This window comes from Microtus oregoni, unplaced genomic scaffold (assembly GCF_018167655.1).
Source record: "Microtus oregoni isolate MIOR12 unplaced genomic scaffold, Mior012 000005F_ref0000423, whole genome shotgun sequence".
NCBI lineage: Eukaryota > Metazoa > Chordata > Mammalia > Rodentia > Cricetidae > Microtus > Microtus oregoni.
Genome location: NW_024543064.1, coordinates 27,797,074 through 27,822,467, shown reverse-complemented (window position 1 = coordinate 27,822,467; position 25,394 = coordinate 27,797,074). Strand labels below are relative to the sequence as shown.

Below are 25,394 nucleotides of genomic sequence, written 5' to 3'. Positions count from 1 at the left end.
CATGTCTCTGTTGTCCCCAGGAGCCCCAAGTGTTGAGAGGCCCAAGAGGAGAAACCTCTAGTGGATCTTTCCACCCCTCAGCACCGTGAGCACCGCTGCAGCAGCTGAGGTAAGACCAGCATAGAATTCAGCACCCAAGAGTAAAGTAAAGAGCATCAGGCAGGTGTAACTGTGCACTCCTGTCATCCCAGCACTTGAGAAGCTGAGGCAGAAGGATAGCCATGAGTTCAAGGCCAGCCTGAGATAGATAGTGAGTTTCTGCCTCAAAAAGAAACCAAAAGAAGACCTGGGCAGTAGGCAAGGTGCTTTCTTGACCTGACCTGGGTCCACAGCACCCATTAAAAAGCTGGGTGTGACAGCAGGTGCCTGTAACCCCAGCTCTGGGAGAGTGGAGACTGCAGGTTCTAGGTGCTCACTGGTCAGACAGTCTAGCCAACTGGTGACTTCCAGGTCAGTGAGTAATCCAGTCCCCAAAACTAAGGTAGAGAGTCATCCATCAAGGCCTATGTGAGGGACTAGGAATAGAGGAGGGGGCAAGAGTACCTGATAGTCTGTGAGTCAAGGAAGAAACCTTTTGAGTGAGGCCAAGAGGGGGCTAGCCATGGCTGTGGGAAGGGAGGCAGAAAGGTGTGGTCAAGTATGTTCACATTGTCTAGAATGCCCCAGAAGAGTCAGGGGGTAGAGAGAGGAGGATGGGTACTTGAGCCTGCCACAAAGAAGTCTTTCAGAAAAGTGTCCCCATGTTCCCTGAGCAGGACAGGGGATGTGGGACAGTGCAGGAATGTCACCAAAGAGAGGGAGGCAGGAAGGAGAGCTGAGGTTCACCCTTGAGCAGGAAGGTGAATAGGTTTTCCAGACTCTGCTGGCAAAGGTGAAGACTCTGAGGAGAGTGTTTATGGGAGGCACAGAGCCTCTAGGGGAGGCCACAGTGGCTTTTGGCAAGAAAGGCTGAGGGAGAGAGAAAAAAACAGACAGCATTGCTGAGCATCTAGGCCATTCTCACATCAACTTGACAGGAGAGATAAGAAATCGCTCTATTCCTTAGTCGCCCTGAAGGTGCTGAGGTAGTCCCTGCTAGGGAGAGAGTGACACGAAGCAGGGGGACATTTGCTGATCTGCAGCAGCTGCATGGGCTCTGAAGAGAATGGCTGGACTTGGAGTGGGAGCCATACAGCCCGAGCATCACCTGAGTACGCATCCAGAACCACAGAGGCGTGGACCATCCTGGCCCATGACAACCCTGGCCATCAATCACTGAGTCTGTGTGTGGTGCTGGGGTCTGAAGGATGAGTTAAGTTATAAGCTCTCTCCACTTGGAGCTCAGGTACAACCAAGGGCAGGCCAAGATGGGTTCCTCACACTTGACACTTTGAAGCTGAGGAGTATAGGGAAGATGTGTCTAGAAGAATCCACAACCACAAGTGTTGAGGCAGCACAACCTTGTTGGCGAAACCTCAATCCTTTTATAGGCCAGTTGCTTTATAGGCTGTGCATGTCTCTCTAAGCAGTTTACCTGATACCCCAGAGATTGCATTCACACAGGTAAGCAAGGGGCAGAAGGAGCTGGAAAGATGGCTCAGCAGGTAAAGGAGCTTGCTGCCCAAGCCTGACCACCTAAGTTCATCCTCAGGACCCACATGAAAACTGACTTGCACAAATGGTCCCCTGACCTCCATGTGCCTGTGTGCACCCCTCCACATATTAAATTAATTGATTGAAGAAAATAAATGTAAAGAAGGGGGAAAGGGGAGGAAAAAAGAATGAGTCACGTAATTGGGAAATTGGGCCACAGACTGTACATTTGTAAAAGTGCTTGGAATAAATTAACCGTACAGGAAAAGCTCTTCCTGATGCCTCCGCTGGGTCACATGCTCTAACCCCCTATCTCCAGCCAGGGGCCTTCTTCCCTTTCCCACCCATTCCTGAGCCGCAGAGCCGCTCAACTCCTAGACTTCCTCAGGCGAGAAACCTGAGTCCATGCCCGGCACTGACAGCTTCGCCTTCTAGGGCTGCATGGCTTTCGTTCTCTCTCTCTCTCTCTCTCTCTCTCTCTCTCTCTCTCTGCAACAAAATAAAACCAAACAAAAGCCTAACGCCTGGCGTGGCTGGTCAGGGAGTTATGCAAGTGTGTAAAAAAATAAAATAAAATAAACAGTGCGCTTTCGGCATTTAGGGCTGTTTGATTAGGTGCAGAGCGTGGCCAAGGGCTGATCGGACCCAGAGGAGGCTGGGGCAGCGGAGCAAGGAGGGCCCCTGGAGGGGGCTTGAGGGCCCTGGACCAGCTTCTACAGACTTGGGAGGCTTCTGAGTGTGAGCCCAGACACTGGGCACTGGAGAGCCAGCAGCTTCACTTCCTCTGGCTAGCCACCCTGCTGCTCCCTGGCCATCGGAACCCCCCAGGGGCCTTTCCACCCTTGCCACCACCACCACCACCACCACCTCCCATCACTACCAGCGACCCTGTGCTCTTGGCTCAACAGTCAGGACTCCCTCCTCTTCTAAGGAGATCCCACAGTCTGTCTTCATTACTCACCCCGCCCCCCCCTCCCCGCCCCCATCAGCCCATTCTCTGCTGGAACTGAACACACTGCAAACGCAGTTTGAACTTCTCTCCATCCAGTCTGAAGTGAGGGTGGGCGACGCTATTTGCCACCCTCAGGCGTGTGGCTACCACCATCTTTCTCTAGGTTTGACTTCAACCTTCCTCTAGGTCATTGCAGGTGTCTGTAACCCTTTCTTGTTCATTTTCTCATCTTACATTTTTCGAGTTCCTGCCCGGAACTGGGCATCGGCATCCTTCATTTCATGGAACCCTCAAAGCAAATGAGAACCGGGAGGCTCGGAGAAGTTAAGTAATTTAGTCCTGGTCACACAGACGATGAATGAAGGAGCAGGGACGGGACTGGTGACTGTATTGTGGGATGGTCCATATTGATTCCAGTAGGAAACTTTCCTCACCCCGGTCTCCTCAACTGGTCAGAGGCACTGAAGGTCTGACCCTGAAGAGAAGGAGGGTTTGGCCAGACCACTAAGGCCTGCTCATTTTGTACCTGCCCCCCTTCCAAGATTCTGATGGAGGGCACGGGCCTTGGCAAGCGTCCTGGGCCCCTGCTTCTGACCCAAGAAGAGCTGGCGCGGGGCGGGGAGAGGCAACGTGAGCTCGCAGCGTTCGACACCGTGCAGACGGCGTGTCCCTAGTCCGGGTGTGCGGGAGGGGGCTACGGAGTCCCGGGCCCGGCGCTCCAGTCCGTTTTTTCTTGCGGATCGGGCAGGGGGGCCGGCCGGGGGTGGCGCCGGGGGATTCCCTCCCTCGTGCGAGCCGGGGACCGGCCCCTCTCCGGGCGCGGGGCGCAGAGCCCGGGCGGCGGACTGCGGGGCCCGCGCGGGCCGCCCCAGCACCAATGCGCCGGGCGGGGCGCTGGCGACCGAGAGGGCATTGAGCAACTGGGCGGCGGGCGGAGCGCGGGGCAGACGGCAGCGCGGGACCCAGTGGCCGCGCCCTCGCCCCTTCGGGCTGCCCCGCCGCGGCCACTGCGCCAGGTGAGTCCCGCGGCCCGCGTCGTCCGCCCCGGGTCCCGGGTCCCCGTCGGGGCGCAGCCGGAGCCTGGGAGGCAGCGTAGATCCCTACCCCGTCCTGTCGTCCCGCCACACATCAGCTCGGGACACCCCTCCCGGATTCCCCAGCCGCGACCCTCCAGCTCCAGCCGTGCCCCCACGCACCCCAGCTGTAACCCAACCTCGACCCACGCGACCCAGCCCCGCCTCGAGTCCCCAGCCCCTACCCACCCATCCCAGCCGTGCCCCAAGGACCCCAGCTGCAACCCAGCTGCGACCCAGACCCACCCGGAGTCCCTAGCCCCGACCCACACGACCCAACCACGACCCACGCACCCTAGCGGCGACGCAGCTGCGACCTAGCCCCTGCCCACGCGACCCAGCTCGATTCGCGTCGACCGGGTCCCTCCTCCAAGCCCGACGTGGTAAAAGGCCCATGAGCTGTGCGGTGGCCTGACTGAGAAAGGTGTGCTGCGGCCACTCAGGGACGTCAGGGTGAGCCTGGCTCTGGAGACCCAATCCTGCACATTTGCAGTGCTCGCGGGGAGATCAGACAGATGCTGGGAACATGTGGGTGGGGGCAGCGGGTCCGCTCCCCGGGCACCTGTCAAGGCCTCTCTTAAAGAGAGAGAAGGGAGGATGAATGGACGTGAGCCCTGCAGGCGCTCGCAGGGAGTGGAGCCTCTCTCCGCTTCCAGGGTTTGGGGGCGACAGGGTGGTAACAGTCTCTGCACCGCGCGCCTGATGTTTCTCTGCGATACCCGCAGGTCCCACTGGCACGCACTCGAAATACTTCGGCTTCTTCCTGGCAAACGGTTGTTCCTCTGCCGCTGGAAGATCTTAGGGATGGGAGTATTGGGCTAATGAGAAGGCATCGACATGGTTTACATTTTTGGGTCTGCATCCGACATCTGACGGAATACCAATTTATCCAAACAGTGTTGCTGCAGGCAAGGAGGTGAAAGTTACCCCAGCCCCCTACTCAGACCTAGTTCCCGCCTTCAGCTCCACCCGCAGCTGAGTCCCCTTTCCCCAGCGTGAGTCCTCCCTTTAGATCCTCCCCTCCCTGACCCATGTGACCTCGGTTTGTGATCTCTGGCCAGCTCAGCTTCTGGCCCCCAGACGCTTCACCTGCCCTGGTCCATCCCCCCCACCCCCCAGCCGTAGTGGCCCACAAGCCTCAGCTCTTTGTAAAGGCCAGCCTCGAGATACTCTGCCCAGTAGCGAAGCATATTTAAAATCGTCTGTCCTTAACTTCACAGGACCATGTTTCCCTGTAATCCAACCTCGCCCCTTCATTTGTGATGGAGCAAATGAAGGTCTAGCCCCTGCCAGGTGGGAGGAGACGCCCAGTAAGTGGAATTCTGTCCCGGCCCGCAAACCTGTTCTAGCTCCCACCAATGCCTTGAACGCTGTCCACGGCTCTTTTAACAGGGTGTAAGGAAACCTCCAAAATGAACATGGGAGCTAGAACGATTCAACACCCAAAGTCAATCAGACACTATTAGAAACAAGGAGGGGTATTTAAAAGTCGGTCCTCTGCTCCTAGCTCCTCTCCCTGCCCTCCTCCACGGTATTGGTGTCCCCTGAGTACCCAGGTAGGACCCAGAGGAGCTGGAGGGAAAGGGAACCTCCGAGGCGGGGAATGTGTGGTACCACAAAGTCTCTGATCTAATTCGCTCCCGCAAAATGTCAGATAGCCTGGCAATATTAGGTCATTGTTTCCTGCCCGAGATCAGCTATGGCTGTAGCTACACCTTCATAGGAAGTACCTCTCTGCTCTTTACCCACACTGCTTTGCTCCTGTCTGTTGCTTATACTCCCTGGTGCGGGTGAACTATTAGCTCATTTGCCTGGTTGGAGATAAAGATACACAGTGCCCGAAAGTATTTAAAATTCTTTCCACCCCAGGGGGAAGCCGGCGCCCCCTACCTATGCCACTGAAATTCACACCTGCCCCCCCCCAATCCCAAGCTAAGACAGGTTTCCAGGAGATGGCAGGGGGTTCTCAGTGGCAGGGATTCCAGGGACCTGGTGAGTATGGCAGGCCAGAGGGGAAGCTGGGAGGATGGAGTGGAGAGTAAGGAGGGCCAGGAAGGAGTTGCCATTGCCTGGGCTGCTCAGCCCTTGCCTTTGAAGTACCAGGCATCATTCTGTGGACACCAAGAGCACAGTGACATCCAGGTGATCTTTCCTGACTGATGGACCCCACACAGTGACACCAAAGTCAGACTCAGGCTTGACCCTAGACTTATTTGAGGCAGTGTTTGCAGGTTCAAGGACTGGCAGGTCAGAACTGCCCAGTGTGAACACTGTCTGACACAGGCTTTCCTGAAAGGTGACAGCTTCAGGACCAGGGCCACCAACCAGAGAGACATGCAAATGTGGCAGTTTCATGCTGGGGCTCTGCATTTAACCTGGTACCCAGATGATTCAGAAGATGTTAAATTCCTTTATCCAGGGCCATAGGAACATTGACACACAATGAAACCTCATTCACACACACACACACACACACACACACACACACACACAAATATTACTACATTAACCGGGACCCCACTATTGCCCACCCTGTTCTAAGCAAGTTATGGATGAGCTCGCTAAGCTATTCCTAAACCAGACTCTTGCAGATTAGAAAGTAGACTCGGGGCTTTTAGACTCAAAGTAAAGCTGTGTTACTTTGTTAACTCAAAGTAACACAGCTAATACACCAGCAGGGTTGACCTTGCAAGCCAGGCAGCCTGACTCTGAAGTCTGTACCGAGGACCTTCAGGGTCCACATCCAGCCCCTTGGCTGGATATCCATGGCTGTGGGGGCTGGAGTGTGAAGTACGGGCTGGGAAGTTTTGGCACGGGGGTACTTGGCAGGGGAAGGGAGTGGGTATAGGCGGTGGCAGCCCACAGGGCACCAGGGGTGGTGGGGGGCATCTTTGCTGGCTCCAGCACCAGCACCAGGTGGGATCCATCAGGTTCCTGTAAACACTTCTCACGGGCAGCTTAACCACTTGAGTGTGTCTGGCCTTCAAAGCCAGCGGGAGAGGCCTCCGAGGGAGGAGGGAGGAGGGAGGTACCAAACTCCCTCAGGGGGTAATGATTTATCTCCAGTGCAGGTGGGCTCTGCTGGGGCCTCTCTGGGAGGCCGGGGGTAGACTGGGCACAGAGGAGCTGGAGGGGAGAGGAGAGAGGGCTGGAGGCCCTATGCTAGTATCTCAGATTTCTCATTAGTAAGTCAAAACAGCTTAGAGCTAGGGCAGAGCCGATCCCCATTTCAGAGATGAAGAGCCCGAGGCTCAGGGAGACAAAATGACTGGTCCAAAGACAGCTAGCCCCTGGGCAGAGCCTCCTGGGGGAACTGGTCAAAAGCTCACCCGGTGAACCTAAGTGGGTGTGCCCTTGCACTTTCTAGGCAGCGTGTGGGCGAGCCTCTATTGTGAGTGGGAATGGAACTCTCACCGTTGCTCCTTCATTAACTCTGAAGCTCAGATGCGTCAGGCAGGGACGGGTACCCCTGCCCCCATCACCCTGGCCACTGGGTCCAGAGCCCTGGCTCTCTCTGCGCTGGGGATTATCGTCATTCTCTGTGTTTCTGGCCAGGGCGGGCATTGCTGCTGTTTTTATCCCCTCACAAAAGCCAGGCCCGCCAGGCCTGCTGTGTCAGAGTTTCTGTGGCTTGGGGGGGGAGTGCTGAGGGGGGAACCCTCACTTCCTTTTCTCCCTCCAACCCCAGAGGGCCATGCAGAGTCTGCCTGCTTGCCAGAGGCCACTACTCTGACTTCTGCATTGGGACAGGTGAAAAGCACATGAGCACCTGGAAGAGAAAGCTGAGGAGTCACTCTTAGGAGGACAAAGAGGGCTCCTTTTCAAATGTCAGATATTCTTGCAGCACAAGGTCTGTAGGGTAGACTTAAAGAAGGACTTCCACTTAGAACTAGCCAATATTAATCAGAGAGGAGGCCATCTGGTTTGATGTGGCTATCATTATGTTCCAGTAATCCCCAGTGTTGGGATACAGGATGCTTGGAAGTAGGAGAATGAGATTCCTTCTTCAGGGATGCCTGGTATAGAGTGTGCAGTGCCCAGACTTCCTGAGTTCTACAAAGTCCAGGGCAAGAAAACCCAAAGGAAGGGAAGAGGTGTAAATCAGGGGCTCCCGTAGACCTAACCCTTCTCTCTCCTTACCCACAGGTCTATCTTGGGGGTAACGCTCTGCTGAAGTGACAAGACTTCCCATGTGACCCCCTCGAGGTGACTTTCAAACAGGATAGGACCTCACTTTCCCTCGCCCGATGGAGAACGCGGTTCCATAACCGCTCAGTTCACGGCTGAGATTATGGAGGGTCTGGGCTGCAGCCCAGGTCTGCGCCTCCTGCCACTGACCCAGCCTCAGAGCCTTTAGCAAGAGACCACCCCTCCCGCCGGGGACCCGGGGCTGACCAGTGACGACTATGCGGCTTGGGCTGTGTGTGGTGGCCCTGGTTCTGAGCTGGACGCACCTCGCTGTGGGCAGCCGCGGGATCAAGGGCAAGAGGCAGAGGCGGAGTGAGTACCTGCTGGGTTGAGCCACCGAGGGTCTCGGTGTGGGCGGGGCTTTGTGAGGACTGTGGATTATCCGGTGGGTGGTTTCATTTGTTGAGATGTACTGGCCTGTAAACCCCTTACTATTGACCTCTTCCTTCCTCTTTGAGACTCTACTTTCTGGCTCAACGCCTCTCCAGGAGGCCCTTTGACCCAACACCAGCTTTGTAGGGTATCCATGGTGATGCGAGTCCCTGCCCGAGATGCCCCCGTTTCCTCCAGCCAGGCTCAGGCGGTCAGGGTACCTCTCTGAACAGCAGTCCTTTGGACAGGGGCGCTGCACATCTGGGCAGCAGGCACCCAGCTTCCCTCGCTAGATGACAGAGAAGGGTAGGTGAGTTTCTCCAGTCACTAAAACCTGTGGGATTCCCAGAACCGAAGCCAGCACGCCCTTCAGAGAAGGCAGTTTACAGTGGCAATGACCTTGCTGTGTGGGGCGCCCTGCAAGAATTCTGAGCATAAGAAAAGCCCATAATCCCGGCTCTGGGGAGGGTGGGACAGGATGGCCATGACTCCAATGCCAAAGTTTGATGAAATACAGTGAGAGAGACTCCTGCTTTAAAAATCACAGCTAAGACAGAAAGAGTTAGGTGGATAGATGGCTCAGTGGTTAAAAGTGCTGACTGCTCTTGCAGAGGACCCGGGTTCAGTTTCCCAGAGCTCCTAATGGGCAATTTACAACCTGTAAATCCAGGGGTATGACACCTCTGAGTTCTGTGGGCACCTGCACTCGTGTGGTGTGCACATACCACCCACATGCCTATGCTTAATTAAAAATAATTTTGGGGGGATTTGAGAGACAGGGTTTCTCTGTGTAGCTTTGGAGCCTGTCCTGGAACTCACTCTGTAGACCAGGCTGGCTTTGAACTCACAGAGATCCACCTGCTGGGATTAAAGGCACGTGCCACCACCACTGCCCGGCAAAAAAATAAATATTTGATGAAAGAAAGGAAAGAATGGCAAGTCCAGTTTTCTTTTCTTTCCTTCTCCTTCTTGCTATGTAGCCTTGGTTGGCCCAGAACTCTCTATGTAGGCCTCTCATTTGCATTCATCCTCCTGCCTCAGTTTCCTTAATGCTTGGTTTGTAGTTATTCATCATGGAGCCCAATGAGCCCAGTGCCTTTTAAAACAGAGTTTCCTAAAGTTCCGCATTAATTTGAACTCCTTGCCTGACCTAGACATCCCTAATCCTCTGCTCAATAGCTGCGGGGGGGGGGGGGGTGCATCGTGTACCGGGAGTGGCCAGTGTATGCTTGTGACCCTGCCAGAGAGTTGGGTGGGGGCCTCTTGCTCCCAAGGCTTTGTCCCTCTTTCGACATCCCCCCCATCAAGGACGGTTGGTCGTGTCATGCAGGCAGGAAGTCTTTCCGAAGGCTCTCCCAATTCCCCTTGCCTCACTTTCCTCATGGGATTGATGCCTGCAAGCCAGAGAAGACTGAGGGCCAAGGCTCTCCACAACCCGGGGAGGGAGGCTCAGGGAATTGGTGAAGCCTCCGCCAGCTTAGCAAACAATTAGGGACAGTGAGGTTCCAGCAGCCGTGGCGAGGCCTTTCGCGGTCCTCCCCATGGCTCTGTTGTGGCCGGTGTTTTGGACTCCGCGGATCAGATATGGTTTAATAGTTTATAATCAGTTCTCCTTTGTTTCCGAAATGGGGGGGGGCAGGGAGACAGAGAGACGTGGAGAAAATGTCACTAACAGGCACAGCGCTCCTGTTCACCAGTGGGTGCCACATGCCCACTGACACACGTAGCCATCACGCCCAGGATCAAGGCAGTGGCACTCACACAAGCTCAGAGGTGGGTTCAGTAGGACAGGTTTCCAGCTGTAGCTGTCAAACGTAGCCATTTCCGTACGCTTGACTTTGACCCAGCCACACCCGGTGCCTGGGCCGCCTGTGCATCAGCTTGGATTGCTGCGCACGTTAGGGCATCGGGCAGGGAAGGGAGCACTCCAGCGCTGTGAGGGTCAGCGGGCATGAGGGTAGGTGCTGTCAGCAGGTACCTGTTGCTTGGTGATACTGAAACGCTCCCTGTGAGGCTGCGATGCTGCTGCTCAGGAGCACAGCCAGACATCTGGGGAGCACAGATAGGGACATGAGTACGCTGCTGGCTTGTTTGTGACGCTGGCGGTAGGGCCCGGGCCTCAGGCACGCATACCCTAACCTTAGATAGATGTGTAAATGTTATATGTATTTGTGTATTTAGAAATTGTGTGTGTGTGCGCGCATGTGTTCATGGGGGAGGGTTCTTACAGCACAGCTTGGAGTGTGGCAGTCAGAGGGCAGCTTCGGCTGTCAGTCCTTGTCTTCCCTCCTTGCCTGACACGGGATCTCTTCACTGCTCTGAGTCAGACTAGTTGGCCCGTCTACACAGTGGTGCCGGGACTATAGATGTTTTTGATACAGGGTCGCGCTTTTACATGGCTCCTGGGGAATCCAAAATCAGGTCATCAGACTTGTGTGACGACTACTTTTATCTGATGCGCCATCTTCTCAGCCTATTTTCTTTCTTTTTCTTTTTCTTTTTCTTTTTCTTTTTTTTAAAGCAATTTTGTACAATGTAAAGTCCCATTCAGACTTCAGTTCTCCAGGACCATTTTGTGCTATGGTTTCTGGGCATGGGGGAGGAAGAAGGAAGGCTAGGGCGTGTGTGGAAGGGTGCTGGACAACAGCCAGCTGAGGAGATGGCTTGACGTGCAGAAGAGCCCTCAGGCTCTTGCCCGACTGCCATCCCTCTTGGGTGTGTCAGTCAGTCACTAGCAGGCACTGGTGAGACCTGATTGGTCCTCTGGTGGTTTGAAGCTGGAAATGTGTGATCTTGAGGTCTGAGAGCCCAGGGAAGCCCGGGGAAGCCCCCTCCCATTCACCAAGGACCCTCTCCTTCCCTCTCTCTTACCTCACCTGCTCCAGGGTCCCTAAATCTCACTAAGCCCTCTTGCACCCCAGCATACCTTCCCTTAGCTCCCTATCTGATTCCAGGACCCTCTACTCAATCCTGTCCTGAGTCCTCCCTGTATCTCCCCACTGCCTGCTCCCACTTGGGTGCTTACATCCCCCACTGCCCATGCTCCAGTTCAGCCCCTCTCGTCTCCCTCCATGGAAACTACACTGGAAACCAGTGGATACAGCCATGATGGTGAAAATCTGTAATCCTAGCTCTTGGGAGGGTTGAGGCAGGAGCAGTGATTGTTGATTATTATGAGTTAAAGGCTAGCCTGGGCTATATAGTGAGCCTAACCTGGGCTACATAGTAAAACCCTGTCTAAAAAGAAAGGAGGAAGAGAGAGCTCTCCACCTATGGCAGATGGAGCTTGAAAAGGGCCTGGGATGGGGAGCACACCAGTTAGCCAGTGTTGTGAAACTAGGGAGCACAGCAGCTGAGAGAGTCCCGGGAGCTGGGGAGGACTTCAGTGTCTGCTCAGGAAGTGGATGCAGGCAGGAGGAGCTGAGAGCTGGCTAACCACGAACTTCAGGGAGTTTTTTACCTCCCCCCAGTCCCTCGCAGTGGGCTCTGTCCCATAGGAAGGCAGCACCCATCAGAATGGAATTCCCACTGATTGGGATGAAGCCCCCCCCCCACTGTTGGCAAGGAGTCCCTGCACCCCGTTGCCTAGAGCTGCACCCAGGCTGCAGTCACTGTTGCAGGGAGGAGCAGAGGCCAACTGGCGATGCTCTTTCTCCCTGCCGTAAGGAGTCTGGACTTGCCCTCTCTTGAGCTGCAGCTGGGGAGAGGCCACCAAGAGACTTCCAGTGCAGATCTGGGCCAGCCTCAGAGAGAAGACAGAAAGGGAGCTGGCGTCTGTGAGAAACAGTGAAGGTCTACAACCACGCTCCCTTTGACTTAGACTCCCAACCCCCGTGGGTTCAGTGAATGTGCCACAATAGCCTCTGGTCGAGGGGATCCAGAATCAGACCCACTCCCAAGAAGGCCCTGTGTGGCCTTTCCTGCTCTCCTTCCCCAGGCCTCATTCCTCATCCTCTACTCACCAACACCTCTCTGGCCTCTCTCACCGAATCCAGCTGTTCCAAGACTCCCTCCTTGACCTAGCCCACCTGAGTCCCCACATGTGCCAAGCACCACTCCCTACCCAGCAATTGATGCTTGCCACTGTCTATGCCCACACCACACCCTCCTTGAGACCCTCCACCACACACTACCCTTGGCCCAACTCTAGATAGCTCCAGCCCTCGCTAGTCTCCATCCTTCCCTGGGCTCCCATTCAGAAACAAGACAGATTCTGTCCACCGGAGCCCTTTCTAGTGACAGGAGGAGACATCTCAGCAGAAAGAGCAACAAGAGGTTAAACCTACCATGATGGATTCAAATGGTGGGGAAAGGCGACCACAGGAAAAGACTCCATCCAGACTTGCAGGGAGGTGGTCAGGGAGGACTTCCTGGAGGAGAAAGGTAGTTCTGAGGCTCTGAAGGCTGCAGAGTGTGACTTAGAAGAAGGAAAGAGTGGTATGTTTGGGGGAGTGGTTACTGTTTGGGATTGGGTTGAGGAAGGAAGTGGGTGGGATTACCGAGGGGAAACCTTATGACCCCCTGGAAAGTAGGTCTTACTTTTAGAAGTGATTCAGTGTTTCAGGTAAAGGTGGGAGGTCACCATGTGTTTGGTTGTAGAGGATGCCTGGTGAGGAGGCTGTTGGGAGTTGGAGGATGAGCTGGGGAGGAGAGACCATGAACAGGAAGCTGTGTTTCACAGAAGGGCTGGTTGAGCCACCAGGCCAGGCAACAGCAGCCTCCTCACCTCTGTCCTGAAGCTTGAACCTAGGGCGTCATACGTGCGAGGCGAACCTCTACCACTGAGCCACACCCCCAGCCTGCAACTGAAGCTTGAATGGATTTTACACGGGGCTGACAGAGGCTGGAGGCAGGGGCGGCACCATGGCAGCACAGCCTTGCCTGTCTGACCAGAAAAGGGCGCTTGAGGACCTGGAGAGATGGCTTAGTGGTTGAGAGCACTGGCTAGCCTTGCAGAGGACATATTCGTTTCCCAGGGCCCATATATCAGTTCACGACCTTCTATAATTCAAGTTCCAGGAGACCCAACACCCTCTTCTGGCTTCTAGCACCAGGCACGCATGTGGCACACAGATATACATGCAGGCAAAACATCCATGCACAGAATTTTGTTTTAAAAATGTTTTTAGATATGACTGGGCAGCCAAGGGTTCCAGAGCAGAGGCAGTAGAGGGGCAAGTGGGAAAGGCCGATGTCCTCTCCAAGCACCTCCCCCTCCCTGAGCCTGAGTAGCCTCCTCAGCTAGGCTGGCAGCGCAGGGCCCAGTCTTCACAGAAAGCAGCAGGAGGGAGTTCTGTCTGGCCCTTTCCTGGCCAGTGGGACCAAGCCTTGTCTTCCTTCTGGGGATGCTCCGGGACACTCAGCACCTTAGGGCCCTTGCACCTTAGGGCTATTGCTCCTGGGAGGTGTGTGGCCGTCCCCTAACCAGCTGGCTCAGAGGGTGAGTGCCCACTCCTCCTCTGCAGCTATCTGTCACAGTGCCAATCCCGCATCCCTGGTGCTGGCTAGATCCTTGTCACCATACCCTAGCATTCAGCTCCCAGAAGTCCCAGGATCCTGTTCGCTGTGCAGTGAATGGTGGGGAATGACAGAGCCTCAGTTTCCCCTTTGCATTTTTTTATTATTATTGAAAAAAATTTCCGCTTCCTCCCCGCCTCCCATTTCCGTCCCCCTCCCCCGCTCCTTCCCCCTCCTCCCTTGCATTTTTTTTTAACTTGAGACTTTGTCTCAAATAACCCAGGCTACTGAGAGAGATCTTCAGCTTCTGATCCTCCTGCCTCCACCTCCTGAATGTTGGGGTTACAGACTTGCACTACCATACCTGACTGATGTCATGCTGGAGTTGGAGCCCAGACTTTATGCCCCCTAGGCAAGCAAGCACTCTACCCACCAGCTCCAGCCCCAACCCCTCCCCTCTTGTGTCCTCTATGCATCTCTCAGACACACATCATTTCCCATGGGTTCTCCATTCAAGATCATATTCTCCATGTGAGCACCTGGCCAGCCTCCATGGAACCCCTCCTCCAGCCATTGGTTCCTCTCCCGTGACTCCCTAAGCTAAGAGTGTCACAGGACTCCTGTTCTGCCCTGGTAAACAGTCCTTGGCTCACCAAGCTGACCCCTACCCATCGCTGGGTCCCCACATGTGAGCTTCCAAACCTTTATGCAGGTTTCTGGATCTTCTTCTAACCCAGTCAGTCCTGCAACCTCATCTCTGTACCCTGACCCTTCCATCTCTGCAGGTCTTCATCACTGTCTCTGCCTCTGAGTCTTGGCATCCTATCCCTCCTCCCCCAGCCCTGCCCTCCCTCTCTTCCCTTCTCCTACTTTCTTGCTCTTCCTCCTCCTTCTCTTTCTCTTACTCCTCTCACCCACTTTCTTCGAGACAGGACCTCACTCTGTACCCTGTGGTCCGGAGCTCACGGCAACCTTCCTGCTTTGGTCTCCGGAGTGCTAGCATTGCTCTCCGTCTTTTGCTTTGTTCTGCTTTATTCCAGAAGCCTTCCCTTCCATCCACTGCCCAGATCGCTGAAGTTTGGCTGCTTTGCCCCTCTCAAAGGCACACTGTCAGTGACCACTAATGGTCCAGCCTTGTAGGCATGTTTCAAAGCTACATGTCTCGGCCCCCTCCCAGTGCCGTCCCTTAGGAAACCTGGTTCCTCTCCCACTCTGCCAGCTCCCACCTCCCCAAGATCCCCCGGCTACCTCTTTCTAAGCCCTTCTTCCTCTGCTTCTCTGTGCAGCACAGGGGCTGTGGGGGCATGGCCTGAGAGCTTTGCCCCTCTACCCCTACACTCCCTACCTCTTGAGGATTCTGCCAGCACTGACCCCACCTTGCTGCTCCACCGCCGTCACTCTTCCCAAAAGCAATAACATTGCTTCGTCTTTAGATTACTCTGTCCCTTTTATGCCCTGCTCCTGCCCTTTGGCCCTCCTGTACTGACTCCCAGTGTGGTTGTCAACTGTATCTGCTGTAGATTCCTTATGGGACTGGGGCATTCAGCCTATTGGTGCCTCCCTCTTCGATGAGCACCCTCTTCCTGTGGCTTCCCTGGCTCAGAATGTTTTTCAGGATCCTTAACCAGGCTCTCGTTGGGATCGTCAAGGCTAACCTCACCCTCTCCAGTCACTCTTTGCCTCCCACTCTCTAGGCCTATTTGCCATCTCTTTTGTCCTTTGTGTGTGAGGGGGAGTGGCTGGTTTTGTTTTGTATGGGTTTTTTTTTTTTTTAAGGCAGAGTGCCATGTAGCCTAGTCGAGGCTAGCTTAGAACTTGCTGTGTAGCCAACACTGGCCTTGAACTCCAGATCCTCCTGCTTCTACTTCCCAAGTGTTGGGATCATAGTCCTGCAACAGCGTGCCTGGTGCCCCTTGCCCTGAATGGATGTTTCTACTGTTTGTCTACTGACAAACTTCATCTCTTGAGCCCCACTTGTGGGATCACCACTTTCAGATCCCAGGTCTGTTTGCCCTTTCCCCAGTCTTGGTCCTGCCCCAGCTCACCGCTATTAGAAGCTGGTTCTCACTACGTATCATAGGCCAGCCTCAGAGTGGAAATCCTCCTACCTGGGCTTCCAGAGAGGACCACAGGTGAGTGATACTGCTCACCTTCCCATTTTGAGAGTTTTAACCCAGGGATCTTCCTGCTTCCTCCTTTGCCACCTCTTCAGCCCACTGTCCACCGTACTGAGGAGGCCTTCTAGAGTGAAATCCTGACCAAGGCTCCCGTCAGCCTCCCTTGCTGCCTTTGGGTAGTGTCTTTGTTTCTTTTATTGGTGTGAGGTTCTTCCTGGCTCAGCCTTGCTTCTCTTTCAGCTTCCCACATTCCCATTCTCGCCATACTCCTCCTATGCTAACCCTGGGTGTAGCACACTTTCTTAGCCAATACCAGCGTCAACTGAGAAAAATGCAGTGTGATTGGTTGAGTGGACTGTGGGGTAATGAGGGGGCCTGTGCAAATTTGTTCTTTTGATTGTTTACTTTTCTAGACAGGGTTTCTCTGTAGCCTTGGCTGGCCTAGAAGGCCTGCTCTGTAGACCAGGCTGGTCTTGAACTCGATCTGCCTGTTTCTGCCTCCCGAGTGCTGGGATTAGAGGCGTGCGCCTCCACCGCCAGGGACAAATCTGTTCTTAACAGGGAGACTAAGAAGAGAGAATGAATGTTGAAATCTTGCTATCAAGAGTCAAGCCTCATTGTACAGGCCCAGAGTCCCAGTACTTGGAGCTTGAGGGAGGAGGCTTGAAAAGTTCAAGGCTAGCCTGGATCTATAAAGCAAGTTCAAGGCTAACCTGGGCAACTTAGTGAACCCCTATCTCAAAGTAAAAAGAGGGCCGGGGATGTGGCTCAGTGGTAAACTGTTTCCTAGCACTGAATGGCTTTGTATCATCCCCCGCTGCTGAAAACAAAATCAAAGCCATAAACCCCCCTGTAAAGACTGGGGGACACTCGGGTCATCTCAACCACTCATGCAAAGGCAAGCAGCCAGTGAGTGTTCCTTTCCGTAGCAAACAGGACAGTGACTCAAAGGACCTTGCATGGCATGGAAGCAGTCTCTAAACTCCACAGTGACCCACACCCTCGGTGCACGGCTGAACGAGGGCCGAAAGACTCTGCAGAGTTGCAGTGCCGTTACATATCTGCCCCTGCAGTGAGCACGCCAGGCAAAACGAAAGTGATGCTTGATTTTCACCAGCTCAGTAGCACTGACTCCAGGCAAACAAGTTTCACCTGAAGGAACTCATTGAGCTGGACGCTCTTGCTTTCTGCGCTCTCGCCAACAGCCTCCATCTGCCTTTCGTATGTTGTGTTCTCGGTGCCTACACGGGACACACACACTGGCTAATGAATCATGGCTCAGTAATTTAACCTCTTCATCTCCTTGTCTGCAAGAAAGGAGGCTTGATCATAATAATGAGATGGGCGTGGTGGCTCACACCTGTCCTCCCAGCCCTCGGGAGACAGAGGTGGGGCAATTGTTTCAAGTTCAAGGAAGCCTGGGCTACGTACCAGTTCCAGGATAGCTTGGGCTACACTGTGAGACTCTGTCTTGAAAGCCGAAGCTTGGTAGAGGTCTCGCCTGGTGTGCACAAAGCACTGTGTTTAATCCCTAGAGCGTCATAAAGCCGGATGTGGTGGCACAAACCCAGCATCTCAGCACTCAGAAGTAGAAGAAGGAAGAGCTGGAGCTCAAGGCTAGCCTTGGCTACATAGGGAACTTGAGGGCAGCCTGGGCTACATGAGTAAAAGTTTCAAAAGTAAGCAATGGAACCAAGTGGTCTGCAGCCAAAATGTCTGGGAAGGGCCTCTTTTCTCTGTCCCCTCCCAGAGAGTCACTGCAAACATAGGTCTGTCATCAGGGTTGTGAAAGGCCCTGCAGGAAAGGGTTCTGGCAGTGTCTGCCATCCCAGGCTGCTGGAGCCTGAGGCCAGAGGACCATGAGTTTGTGGCCAGCCTGTGCTACATAGTGGACCTTTTCTCAAAATACAAACAAATGCTGGGCATGGTGATACATACTTTTAATTCCAGCACTTGGGAAACAGAGGTAGACAGATCTCTATGAGTTCAAGGCTAGCCTGTTCTGTAGAGTAAAGCCCAGGACAGCCAGGTTTCATAGTATAGACCTTGTTCCAAAAAGACAAAAGCAAAGCCGGGTGGTGGCGGCGCATGTCGTTAATCCTAGCACTTGGGAGGCAGAGGCAGGTGGATCTCTGTGAGTTCGAGGCCAGCCTGCTCTACAAGAGCTAGTTCCAGGACAGACCCCAAAGCCACAGAGAAACCCTGTCGCAAGAAACCAAAAAAAAGGGGGGGGGGACAAAAGCAAGATGGAGGTTAATCCCAGAGAAACCCTGTCTCAAAAACAAACAAACAAACAAACAAACAAAAAACTCTTCCCCCAAAAATAAAAAAAAAAATTTATAATTTAAAAGCAGAGCTAGCAAGATGACACTGCCAAGCCTGACCTGGGACCTACACAGCAGAAGGAGAGAACTAGAAAGTGTTCTCTGACCTCTTCACATACACGGTGACACACACTCACACACACACACACACACACACACACGCACACACGCATGCACACACGCACACACACACGTATGCCCATACATATACACACAATAAGTAAATGTTAAAACAAAACGAAACAAAAATAAATAGGGACAACAAAAGGCACTTGCTGCAGAGTCTGATGACTGGAGTTTGGTCCCTAGATTTCATATAAAGGCGGAAGGTTGTGTCTGACCTCCACACAACTGCAGGCATACACGCAGGCACACCGACCTCCTCACCAACCTTGCCCTAGCCCCACCCATCCACAACAACTATGACTACTCATAGAAATAAAGCCCCAAATCCCGATGGACGGAGAAGATGGCTCAGTGGGTAGGAGCACTTGCTCTGCAAGCAGGAGGACCTAAGTTTGCATCCGCAGCTCGCCATTACAGAAAAACAAAAATCCAGGCATGGCTGTGCCCGCCCATAACCCCGCCTTGCGGGGTGGATGACAGGCCGGTCATGAGCACTCACGGGTCAGCGAGCCTAGCCAAAATAACCAGCTTCAGGGCAAGTGAAAGAGCCTGTCTCATGGCAGTGGAACAGAGGGTGGTGGAGGAAAAAGCTCAGTGTCTTTCTCTGGCCTCCATACGCATGCGCGTGGGGGTGCATGCTTGCACACTCACTTGCTTGAATCATAGCACACTTAAAACAGATAGGCCGGGCGGTGATGGTGCACACCCTTAATCCCAGCACTCGGGAGGCAGAGGCAGGTGGATCTCTGTGAGTTTGAGGCCAGCCTGGTTTACAAGAGCTAGTTCCAGACAAACAAAAAAACAGATAGACAGACAGTCCTCTTGAGATTCATTCCATGCACTGGTTCCACGGCTCACCTGCAGCAGGGCTCTCCTCCACATCCTCCTGTTAACATCTCGAAGAATCCTACGCAAAGGGCTCTTGAAGGGAAACACTGCCCACAGGACTGAAGTTCCTTAGTGCAATATAGAGAGAAGACACCTTATCTCCCACCATTCCCTCCCCCAATAATCTGCGTGTTCCTTTGTCCTCTCCAGTCCTGTTCCTTCCAGCACCCTTGTTTCTGTGCTCTACAGGACCAATTTTCTACTGGTCCCTCAAGAAAGGCAACATGGCACCCCCTTCGAGAGTCCTTTCTTCTCTCCTCTTTCTTTCTCCTTCTTTCTCCTCCTCCTTCTTCAACAGCCTCTTACTATATTGCTCTAATCTGGCCTCAAATTCATAACCTTCTGGGCTGGAGAGATGGCTCAGTGGTTAAGAGCACTGCCTGCTCTTCCAAAGGTCCTGAGTTCAATTCCCAGCAACCACATGGTGGCTCACAACCATCTGGAATGAGATCTGGTGCCCTCTTCTGGCCTGCAGACATACACACAGACAGAATATTGTATACATAATAAATAAATAATAAAAAAAATTCATAACCTTCTGCCCAGAATGCTGGGATTACATGCAAGAACCACCACACATGGTGACTGTCCTGGACTCTTGAGTCTGCTGTTGCTGGCTTAGGGCCGCCGGCACTCACATATGGATGGGTGCCTGCCCGGCTGAAAGCCAGTCCCTCTGCAAAGAGGCTCAGTTTAACACCTGACCCCTGAGCTCACTCCACATGTGGCACATGGAAGGTGACAGGTGAGTGTGAGCTGAACAGTTAGTGAAGGACAGGATGAAACCTAAGTCTCAGAGCTGCTGTGGAAGGTCGCGCTGCCTTCAAAGAGAACACTAAACCGGGATGTCAGCATCACAGACATTTTGGACCACACGATTCTTTTTATCCAGGGAGGGTCCACACATTGGCTTCTTTTATCTTTACTCCCTTGATACCAGTAGCAACTCACTGGTCGTCATGATCAGTAAAGTCCCCAGGGGCTGGGGAGATGGCTCAGCAGTTAATAGCACCAGAGTTCAGTTCCTAGCACCCACATGATGACCCACAATCATCTGAGGCCCTTCTCCGACCTCTGAGGGCAACAGGCATGCACATGGTGTGTGTGTGTGTGTGTGTGTGTGTGTGTGTGTGTGTGTGTGTGTGTAATACATGAACAATTAAAATAAATCTGTTTTTTAAAGTCCTTAGGGTTGGGGATTTAGCTCTGTGGAGTGCTTATCTCAAATGTTCAAGGCCCTAGGTTTGGTTCCCAGTATTACAAAAACCAAGTATGGTGGCATCTACTTGGGATCCCAGCATTCTGAAGGCAGGAGGACAGAAGTTCAAGGTCATCTTCTGACTGCCTGAGACTCGTCATAAAAAAAAAAAAAGTTGGTCAAATGCCTCCTAGGAAGCAAAATCTCTCAAGTTGAGATCATTAGATCATTAGTCTAGGTGAGATCATTAGTCTAGGTGTCAGTTACTCTAGTTATCTTTCAGTCTTTCTCCTTGTAACTTTTAATCCAGGATCCCTCTTGATCTTAAATCTTTACCAACAATGGAAAAGCTTCATTGGGTACCTGAGGCTGAAGTCTCCTCCCTTGGAAAGAGTTAGGGTAAGGTTCCAGGAAGGTACCGGTTGAGTTTCAAATCTGGGGATAAAGAGCAGGCGTCCAGACTTGGATGTGCTGGAGCCAGTAAGAAGTTAGGGGTGCAGATCCAGGCATGAACACTCACTACTTAGGGGCTCTGGGCTTGCTGAGAGCTGTTCACCCAGCCCTGTCTCTCGAGATACACATCCCCTTTGTGCTACGAAGCCCCCAAAGGATCACCTCCCATTTCTGTGGGAGCCCAGAAATATGGAGGCTCCTCTACAGCCACCTTCTCATGCTTACTTTACCCTGCAGTCAGTGCTGAGGGGAGCCAAGCTTGTGCCAAGGGCTGTGAGCTCTGTTCAGAAGTCAACGGCTGCCTCAAGTGCTCGCCCAAGCTGTTCATTCTGCTGGAGAGGAACGACATCCGCCAGGTGGGCGTCTGCCTGCCGTCCTGCCCGCCTGGATACTTTGATGCCCGAAACCCCGACATGAACAAATGCATCAGTGAGTGTGTGGGTGGCGGGGTGGGGATGGAGAGGCCCTGGGCCCTGGAGGACTATGCTTTGAACTAGTTAGTAATGGCCAGTGAGGAGTGCAGAGGGGACACAGAACGATGAGGCGCACTCTTGTTTCAGATATACAGGCACACATCCTCCTAGAGGCTCTACCCATAATCCCACTGTGTAGAAACCAGTAACGCCACCCTACCCTTCTCTCTCCATAGCTGCACCTACCTCTGTTCCCACAGGTCACTCTGACTGTCCCAACTCATCTTGTCAAGCCGTAGACCCCAAAGCTAGTCCCTCACTGTGCTGCCCAGCCCACTCATTAACCCCGGCCCAGCTACTGACCCTCCTTCCCCTTGTCCTGTCTAGACTCCCAACACCTGTCTCCTGCACCGTTTCCATAGCCTGTCCATCCAGCCAACCCTCTGCGCCCCAGCCACCGAGATGCTTCTGAGACTTACAACCTAGTGCGCATGCTTGCTGCTAGTCACTACCCTGGCTCCAGGGAACCCCGTCTGGCCGTTCTGCTCTTTCACAAGTCCCCGTGGTTTCTGGCTCTGCTTTTTCACCCCAGCCACAGTTCCATGTGTTACAAGGCACATGATGCTCTGTCTCCATCCCGTTCCTGTAATTACACCTGGGACATTCTGGGGGGGGGGGGCACCCAGTGAACCTGTGAACCATACCAATGTTTCCTCCTTCCTTCGGTGCCTTGAACTCATTTCCAGATCTCAGATCGCAAAAGCCTTTGGAGGGAGGCTGGATAGAAGGGGCCAGAGGTTCTGAAAGCTGGTAGATTCGAGGCGTGGAGGGGAAAAGCCTTCTGAATTCTGCTCTGGGCTTGGCTATTAGCTCTTTGTATGACCTTGGGAGTAGCTCAGTCCCCTGATAGCTCATCCTTAAATTGGGAGTGCTCGTCTTTCCTCCCTGGGCTGTTGAGGGACACACCTATAAGCCTCTTGGTGTGTGGCACTCAATAAATGGTAGCTACTATTGTTATTTGATTCTTATTGTACTGGCAACCAAACCCAGGAATCTAAGCAAATGGTGGGAGTGGGGTGGGGGGTGGGCAAGGAAGAGGTGGCAGGAGGAAGGGAGGCAAAGTTGAAAATAAGTCACCGGGACAAAGGTACAGAAGAAGGTGGGTGAGTAGCTCAGTGAGATGAAGTGGGCTCTGGGAGCTGCCCTCTTGGTCTTCAGGGCACTGAGGAAGAGGGGGGTTCCTGGATGTGCCAGAGTCTGGTAGGCTGGCAGCTGTTGCCTCAGGTGCCAGAGACTGGGAGGAGCCAGTACCTTGAGGAAGCCAATACCTCCCAGTCTGGGGAGGGGAGACGGTGGAAGGCCTGTCTGTTCTCAGTCAAGCGCTGTTCCGCCCACCTCCCGCAAAGGAGGGAGCTGGCAAGAGGAGGAAGGGAGGGACCCAGAAGTCCAACCCAGGGGTTCCTGGCACATGGTTTTGCACAGGGAGAGGAATTTGCCCTGGGATTGCTCCCACTCCTTTGAGCAGATTCCTTCTGCTCGGGGCAGGAGGAGAGCGAGTGCTGAGGTGCTGTGGGTGCCCAGCAATGTGAGAAGGGGTACCACACAGGTGCTGCCTGCGAGCTCGTTCTCCCGTTCTGTCCTACTCTTGTTTTCTTTAGTTTCCTTTTGTGTGGTTTTGGTTTTTTTTTTTTTTTGTTTTTTGTTTTGTTTTTTTTCGAGACAGGGTTTCTCTGTGGTTTTAGAGCCTGTCCTGGAACTAGCTCTTGTAGACCAGGCTGGTCTCGAACTCACAGAGATCCGCCTGCCTCTGCCTCCCGAGTGCTGGGATTAAAGGCGTGCGCCACCACTGCCCGGCTCCTTTTGTTTTTTGAAAGTGTTTCTTTGTGTAGCTTTGTAGCCTGTCCCAGATCTCACTCTGTAGACCAGGCTGGCTTTGAACTCACAGAAATCCACCTGCCTCTGCCTCCCGAGTACTAGGATTAAAGGCGTGTGCCACCACCACCCAGCCAGCCCTATTTTTAGAGGGTCTCTGGGATGCCTTGGGATGCTGAACCAGTCTTCTCTGTCTCCACCAAGCCCAGAAGGCCCCTCCTCCTCTGAAACCCTTGGGCCTCAGCCTGGGTTCTAGGCTCTGAGACTTTGTTTGGGTTCTGGTTAACTTGTTGGCAAGCATCCCAGTCAGTGCTCAGGAGTGACTACTTCAGTGTCCTCTCTTTGTCCCCTCCCTTTTGAAAGACTCCTCTGTAGCAATCCCACCTCTAGACCAAGATCCTGACCTCTATGACTGGATGTGAGTGGTAGGCTTTGAGGCCAGGGATAAAAGAACTTGCCCATCCTGACCGGGGCCAAACTCCATTCTGCCTCTGTCTGCAGAATGCAAGATTGAGCACTGTGAGGCCTGCTTCAGCCACAACTTCTGCACCAAGTGTCAGGAGGGCCTGTACTTGCACAAGGGCCGCTGCTATCCAGCCTGTCCCGAGGGTTCCACAGCAGCCAACAGCACCATGGAGTGCAGCAGCCCTGGTAAGGAGCGGGTGCCAGAGGCAGAGGGCCCACAGCCGAGAGCAGAGAGCTGGATGGAAGTCACAGAGGCTGATGGCACAGGGTGAGGGGCGGAGCAAGACAGGGTGAGGGGCGGAGCAAGACAGGGTGAGGGGCGGAGCAAGAGAAAGCTCTTCTTCAGCAACCTCCTTTTGGGTAGTCTTTCTCTGTGGCCCGAGGTTTGAACTGGGATTGGGTGGGTGGATGAGAGTTCCCCAGGGGCACTCAGACGGACCAGAGGGGCGAGGGGGCGGCCCCTTTGCCTCTTCCTTCCCTCCCTCCTACCTCACCTCCCGTCAGCACAATGTGAAATGAGTGAGTGGTCTCCGTGGGGGCCCTGCTCCAAGAAGAGGAAGCTGTGCGGTTTCCGGAAGGGATCGGAAGAGCGGACACGCAGGGTGCTCCATGCTCCTGGGGGAGACCACACCACCTGCACTGACACCAAAGAGACCCGGAAGTGTACAGTGCGCAAGACGCCATGTCCTGAGGGTGAGCTGCAGCCTCTGCCTCCAGGGATCAGTTATATCTACCTCATGCCCGGTGTCCCTAATTGTGCAAAGTGGGGACATATCCTGGCCGAGGACAGTGCCCTGAGATGCTCTGTGGCAGAAAGTTGAAACTTCTGTGGGCATGATTCCTGTCCCATTTCTTCTGGGTGTTCATTTTAGAAGGACCCTCGAAGAACAGAGCAGATTGGGGTGGGCTAGGCCCCAGAGACTTGGACCCATTCAGACAAGGCCACAGAGCCTGAAGTTAGCAATGAGGTAGATGCTGTCCGCCCACCCTGGCTGGTCTCAGAGGTGGGTGTTGGGGAGTAGGGACTGTCCCACTTGTCCCGATACCTTCAGTGAACAGTTAGGAAATGCTCTAGGGTCTTTGGGGTCCAAGGACTGAGGCGAAGGGGGGTACCTGGTATGCATTGGGAAGTGGTGGCAGAGACAAGTCCCTAGGGACTGTTTCTTGTCCTCATGCTATACGGTCAACTGAAGAGGCTCTAGCCATAAGAGGGTTTGAGGCCATCTCCTTTTGCCTTCCTACCTAACTTCCTTGCCATGACCTCCTGAGAACCCTTGGGCACCCAGGGTATCTGAGCATCCTTCGTTGATTTTTATCCACTATCCGATTGTTGCAGGGCAGAAGAGGAGGAAGGGGGGCCAAGGCCGGAGGGAGAATGGCAACAGGCATACGGCTAGGAAGAACAGCAAAGAGCCAGGCGCCAACTCTCGGAGACACAAAGGGCAGCAGCAGCCACAGCCAGGGACAGCAAGACCACTTACATCAGTAGGACCCGCCTAGGCACGGTGACCAGTCTCCAGATCTGTGTGGAAGAGTCTTGTGCTGTACTGTATCATAGGAACTTTCCAGAACTGGAGCATCTGGGACAGCAAGTCCATACATCCTCCACTCGCCCACCCACCCATCTATCCATCCATCTGTCCATCAGTGCATATCCAGGCGCACATATGGCCACATCAGAAAACGTCAACACACACACACATTCTTGATTTTTGAAGTCATCAAGGATACTTCCCTCCTGTGGCCCAGCTGTACACACTCAGTTTATGATGCTCTCGGAAGACATGTCTGAGAGAACGTTTCCCAGCATCTGAACCTAAACTTTAAGGAGTGGAACCTTCTGGAGGAGTTGCTGGGACAGCATCTGGCAGGTGGATGGCAGCCCAGAGCCAAAGCTGGAGCAGCTGCCAAGGGGGAGAGTGCT

At 53.8% G+C, this 25,394-nt stretch overlaps 1 protein-coding gene across 1 annotated transcript; it reads left to right on the top strand.

The window, feature by feature from the left end:
* The first annotated feature begins 3,361 nt into the window (after positions 1 to 3,361).
* Rspo1 (R-spondin 1) lies at positions 3,362 to 25,382 on the top strand. The gene is made up of 6 exons (XM_041652849.1): positions 3,362 to 3,540; positions 7,744 to 8,097; positions 20,958 to 21,149; positions 23,507 to 23,656; positions 23,975 to 24,163; positions 24,807 to 25,382. The coding sequence occupies exons 2-6, from the start codon at positions 8,004 to 8,006 to the stop codon at positions 24,968 to 24,970; spliced, it is 789 nt and encodes a 262-aa protein (XP_041508783.1). The 5' UTR covers positions 3,362 to 3,540; positions 7,744 to 8,003; the 3' UTR covers positions 24,971 to 25,382.
* Positions 25,383 to 25,394: the final 12 nt, after the last annotated feature.

What these genes read in the sequence shown, in the direction of transcription:
- Rspo1 (XM_041652849.1), top strand. Translation starts at nt 8,004, where the DNA reads ATGCGGCTTGGGCTGTGTGTGGTGGCCCTGGTTCTGAGCTGGACGCAC. An exon ending in GGGCAAGAGGCAGAGGCGGA is followed by an intron (nt 8,098 to 20,957) that starts GTGAGTACCTGC and finishes TTTACCCTGCAG; the next exon opens with TCAGTGCTGAGGGGAGCCAA. An exon ending in CAAGACGCCATGTCCTGAGG is followed by an intron (nt 24,164 to 24,806) that starts GTGAGCTGCAGC and finishes CGATTGTTGCAG; the next exon opens with GGCAGAAGAGGAGGAAGGGG.